Source organism: Dromiciops gliroides, chromosome 5 (genome assembly GCF_019393635.1).
Source record: "Dromiciops gliroides isolate mDroGli1 chromosome 5, mDroGli1.pri, whole genome shotgun sequence".
NCBI classification, from domain to species: domain Eukaryota; kingdom Metazoa; phylum Chordata; class Mammalia; order Microbiotheria; family Microbiotheriidae; genus Dromiciops; species Dromiciops gliroides.
Window position 1 is genome coordinate 63,791,081 of NC_057865.1, and position 6,000 is coordinate 63,797,080.

The 6,000-nt window shown below is 38.5% G+C and overlaps 1 protein-coding gene across 1 annotated transcript in view; it reads left to right on the top strand.

The window, feature by feature from the left end:
- Positions 1–5,758, top strand: part of GPR158 (G protein-coupled receptor 158) — a 441,872-nt gene extending 436,114 nt beyond the window's left edge. The window contains 1 exon segment of the mRNA XM_043967006.1: positions 759–5,758. Within this exon segment, the coding sequence (XP_043822941.1) occupies positions 759–2,237 (1,479 nt within the window). The 3' untranslated portion in view covers positions 2,238–5,758.
- Positions 5,759–6,000: the final 242 nt, after the last annotated feature.

Consider the following 6,000-nt stretch of genomic DNA (forward strand, 5'->3'; position numbering starts at 1 on the left):
CAATGAAAAGTGAGTACAGGATATGTGTCATGTAAGGCCTTGGACTATTTCTCTCTTGAAGATCAGTCTCTAACTGAACACAAATGTGTAATAGAACCATATAGAAGGAATATATAAAAGGAACCATGTAGAAAAAAAGGAATAACATGATATGTTTAGATGTTATTTTCTTTTTTTAATCATAAAAGTATTTTATTATTTTCCAGTTACATGTAAAGATAGTTTTCAACATTTGTTTCTGTAAGATTTTTAGTTCCAAATTTTTTCTCCCTTCCCTCCCCGCTCCCCCAGACAGCAACAAATCTGATATAGGTTATATATGTACAATCACATTAAACATAGTTTTGCATTAGTCATGTTGTGAAAGAATTATCAAAACACAAGGGAAAAACATCAAAAAAGAAGTAAAAAAACAAAAACAAAAACAAAAAGTACAAACAGTATGGTTCAATCTACATTCAGAATCCACAGTTTGTTTGTTTGTTTTTTCTGGACGTGGAAAACATTTTCCATAATGAATTCTTTGGAATTGTCTTGGATCATTGCACCGCTGAGAAGAGCCAAATCTATCAACTGATCATCATAAAAAGTTGCTGTTACTGTGTACAATGTTCTCCTGGTTCTGCTCACTTCACTCAGTAGATGTAATTTTCTTACAAAGTCCAGATCAATCTAATTTGACTCACACTTACTGTCTTTTTTAGTTGACTGTCATCATTTCTTCATTTTGTAACCCTCTGGCTTTTCTCTCTTCTCAGGATGAACTAAAGAAACTCTATGCCCAGCTGGAAATCTACAAGAGGAAGAAAATGATTACAAATAATCCACACCTCCAGAAAAAGCGGTGCTCAAAAAAGGGCCTTGGCCGTTCCATCATGAGGCGCATCACTGAGATCCCAGAAACAGTTAGCAGACAGTGCTCTAAGGAGGATAAGGAGGTCATGGACCACAATGCAACCAAAAATGCCATCATTGTGAGGAAAAACCCTCAAGAGTCCTCCAGTGCCACTGTGAAGGCCAAGGAAGAGTCTCTGAAAAACCGTGTCTTCTCCTTAAAGAAGTCCCACAGCACTTATGATCATGTTAGAGACCAGTCAGAAGAGTCCAATAGCATACCAACAGAAAATGAAGAAGTAGAGACCACAGAGAACTCTCTGCTGGACTCCCTTCCAGGTAAAAAAATCAACAAGCGGATTACAGAAAATATAGAGGCTTCATCCACGGAGTCAGTCCCATTGGTGTGTAAGTCAGCAAGTGCTCACAACCTCAGTTCAGAGAAGAAGCCTGGAAATCCAAGAACATCTGTGTTACAAAAGTCCCTCAGTGTTATAGCAAGTGCCAAGGAGAAGACTCTTAGTTTGACTGGGAAAACATCAGTTCAAGGCCTGGAAGAAAATGACAGATCCCCCAAACCACCACTCAAAGGCAAAGAGTTCAACCGAAAACATTCCAACCCTGATAAAATAGAGACTAAAGATTCTGCCTGGAAAAATTCCACTCATTCTGAAGAGCCAAGGAAACCCCCCAAATCTGGAATTATGAAACAACACCGGGTGAGTGCACCCACTACCAATTCTGAAACAGGCCCAGGCTTGTTAAAGGATAACTTTGACATTGGGGAAGTGTGTCCTTGGGAGCTTTATGACTTGACACCAGGTCCTGTGCCTTCAGAATCAAAAGTTCAGAAACATGTGTCTATTGCAGCTTCTGAAATGGAGAAAAACACACCTCCCCACCCAAAGGAGAAATCTCAGCACAAGCCTAAGCCCAATGAAGGCTATCAGCCATCCAATCAGAAAAGCATTGACAAGGCTGAGGTGTGCCCTTGGGAGAGCCCAGAACAGTATGTGTTTGAAGAGGAAAAACAGCATTTGAATGCTAAGACTCAGGTTCTCCCTGGGGGTGGGAAAGGAGAGAATGGCAGTCAACATCCTTCAACCAAGCTTTGTGTAGGTCAATATGATGAACTGCCCTCCAAAGTTGTAGCATCAAAAGCAGAGAAAGAAAATACCAACCAAATAGGAGACCAGAAAAAAATGCCATCTTCCTCTGAGGGAAATGTGCTTTCATCTGCCTCTTTTAACTCAAGTAATAACTTTCAGCAGCCTTTAACATCCCGAGCTGAGGTGTGTCCCTGGGAGTATGAGACCCCAGGCTTACCAAATGCCGAGAGAAGCGTAGCCTTGTTGGCCTCTTCTGCTTTAAGTGCAAATAAAACACCAACAGCCCGCAAATAAGAGGTTTGGGACACTTTTATAGTGTAGAATGCCCATAAAGGAATGTTGTGCAAAAGGAAAAGAGAAAGGAAGAAACCCTGATATCAACATCCAAAAAAGATTAGGAGGGTCTGAGAATTCCCAAGGAGCACTTGTTCATCAAGGAGGGACAATGGAAAACCATAAGGTTGCAACAAGGGTAGACGAGTTTGGAGTTGGAGATCTGAAAGATACCTTGGGAACAAATAGCAGAGTGACAACTTTCCCACTTCTCTCTACGCCCCCCCCCCGCCCCGAAAAAGTAATTTATTTAATAATATAGAGAAAAGTTGCAAATATGAGACGTCCCAAAAGTCTTAGTGGTTTTAACACTAAGATTTTGGGGGATACTATGTATTTAAAGGAAATGTTTGTTACCCTTCCCCATCACCCATTGAAATTTAGCTTTGAAGAAACAAATGGAGGGAATTCTAAATTATACAGAAAGAGTTTGGAAAAAAAAATGAAGAAATGAAGAAAAGTTGTATCCTTGAGCAGCTGACTGAAATGAACTTTTCACTTTACTCATTTAACCTTGATAGCACTGCTAACTTAATGCATCCCAAAAATACATTTTATATTACTGATTGCTGTCATTTTCTTATAAATGTATGTTTCAGTACATTGTTGTGTCTCATATTCAAGCATTCCAGATTGTATAATTTTTGCAAATAACTTTGATATTATGTGACACAACAACACATTTATGCAATCTTCAGATATTCAATTGTTATTGCAACTTGCAACATACCTGCTATCTACAACTTTGGTTCATTTCTAGAAGTTCAGTAAGCTTTCCCTGGCTTGGGAGGCCATAATTTGGTATGAGAAAATTCTTTGGTTTTGGCTGTGATTTATCTTGTGAATTTTAGTTTGACTCTATTATTTCACCTCATAGTTTGATATGGTATTATTCAAGGTTTTTATGCAAGAAAAGTTACCTGTTTTGCACTTCTATGTTAGCACTCAGAAGCTCTATTGATATTGGAGATCAAGTGGTCCTACTTAGCTGTGTATTTCAATGAGTTAAGGACAACTTATCCATTGTTTGTCACAAGCCAGACATTAAACCAGTTGTTCTGGTTAATCCTCAATCACTATTATTTTTCTCAGTATTTCATACTTAGCATCCCTATACAAAGGAAGAGCTAAGGATGAGGAAAATATGCTTTAAATTATTTTTTTGAAAGAGAAGAGTCTAAGGAATGATATTATTCTAGTTATAGCTATTCTATACAACCAGAAAATCAGCCTTTTCAGAGGAAAGACATCGGGAGGTATTCCCTGAGAGCGCTTTCAAGGGATTATTTTTTTAAAGAACTGCTAAGAAAAATTGGGTTCGCATCTAGATCATTTAATGAATATTTTCTAATTATGCATATTGAATGTAAAGTCAATTCCTCTACCTTATTTACTTAGACTCCCTCATTTGTTCAGGTAGGAACATCACTTTTTTTTTTTTTTTTTTAGTGAGGTAATTGGGGTTAAGTGACTTGCCCAGGGTCACACAGCTAGTAAGTGTTAAGTGTCTGAGGCCGGATTTGAACTCAGGTACTCCTGACTCCAGGGCCGGTGCTCTATCCACTGTGCCACCTAGCTGCCCCAGGAACATCACTTTTTCAGTTCAATCTTAGGTTCAGAACCCTACTTTAATTTCTACAAGGTGAGGTTGGTCCTTCATTCTCTTAAACACTGAGGAAGTTCCCTACCTTATGACTTCCCATTGTAATATGTCTGTACTGGAGCTAAAAATAAAAAGCCCTGCCTCAAGACAAAACATTCCACTGGCATGTTTTCTAAAAGTCATTCTTTTCTAATGGCCATAGGATTGGGGAGTGCTGAAAACACTAGGCTGCTAAGCTCCAGGAGGCGGCTAAGCAAGTCAAATAGTTGCCTAGGGTGTAACATGTATGGAAGGGCAAAAAGGGATATTATAATATTATTTTTATGAATGCACATATTTCAATGCCAGAAAATTGATCTCTAGGATATGTAGAGGTTTATTTTATGATAAAGTCCCATGTGTTATACTGAAGGCTCAAAGTTACTTTGAGATGGCAATAGTGTCTAGCACATAATAAGTAAATGCTTGTTGGCTGATTGAATGACTAACACCAAGCGACAGGCCAGCTATAATCCTCAAACCTTGTCTTGAGTACGCAGTTGCTTTGTCTGGGCTCTGGTCTGATTTCTGGCTGCCAGGATGACCTTGGTAGCTTCCCATATAGGTTTAGCGTTATTTTATTACAAAAAAAAATAAAACTTGAAAATGTATTTTAATTTAATTAAAATTTAACAGATATCACCTTGTCTGTTCCAAACATAGTAGTATGTCAAGTGCCTACTCTGCCCTTTTCATTTCTAACTCAAATGATTGGGTTTCATTTAGCCAGGGAATGTGGACAAAATTGAAGACGAAGAAAGGAACAAAGGAATTTCAAACAGGAAACAGGATGCCCTTGGAGAAGCCTATCCCTAAAGGGATGGCACAGGAGCCACGTGTTCTCTTCCTTTCCCATTAAAATCTCCCCAGCTCTTTCGTTCAGGAATAAGTCTCAAGTAGGGACCTCTCTACTACCCTACACACTATCCATGTGCCCTGTATGATGATTTGTCTGCTTATTGCTTTACTCAGGTTGGTAAGCCAAGATCAAGTGGAATTTAAGAGAATCTATTTTTTTTCTCCATAGCACGGTCCCTTCCCCCACACTATATCACTCAAGATATGCCCTTGTGAGGATCTTGAAAGTACTATTTTTTAAAAGTTACATTTGTTCCCTAGGCTAGTGGGGTTTGAGCCCAATGAGTCATTTCTCATATGCCTCAGTTTTATTACAACTTATCTTCCAAAAAGTAAGAAGTCAAGCATCATTGATCTGTCTAGAGACATGCTAAATTAGACCTATGTGATATTCTCTGACCCACAGTTGTTCTCCAACAGTGTAATGTTCAGCCAAGAGAATTAGAATTTAGAATTGTTAAAGCATTTACTATCAGAATCAATCAAAACAAGAAGTCAACAAACACCAAGGTTACAAACATTTGTTAGGTTGTCCTTCTGTGCATGTATGGGCTGCATCATCACTCCTTTGTTTCTAATCCAGGTTTATGAGTAAATAGATTTATGCCAACCTTAATAGACTTGTATGTTTTATGCAAGAATTAAATGCTTTAAGACATGAATAAATTACTCAACCCATCGTACGCTTTGATGGCCATATGGATTGGAAAATCGACAACACTTTTGTATTTGCTCCTTAGGTTTCTGCATGCGAGCAATGACAGGTAGGACTGAAAACACTGCCGTTTGACTTCTAGCATCATAGCTACTGAGAGTTGTAGAGTCAATATCACTGTAAGTCTATTCACTTTATTCTGTGGTTCTAAAACTATTATCTGGCAACCTACAGCATCCAACAGGAAATATTTGGTAGATTTATGTTGTGATGTGTTGCAGCATGTAAATAATATAACTTCTCTGCAATAAAGCACATTTATATTAAGCTGGATTGTGTCCATTTTTATGTGCCTGCCTATTATCAAGTAAGTTTCTTTCCATCTAAACAATATAGTGGAGCAAACACAGGGATTGAGGTTAATGGCCATTTGTGCCCAGAACTGACTCTGGGGTCAGAACTTGGGCTCAGATTCTGCTTTTGATACCACCTATTTAACCCCATGCAAGTCACTTAATATCTTTCAGAAGAAATCAATTCTGCTTGTGTGTACAAGATGCCAGAGCTTC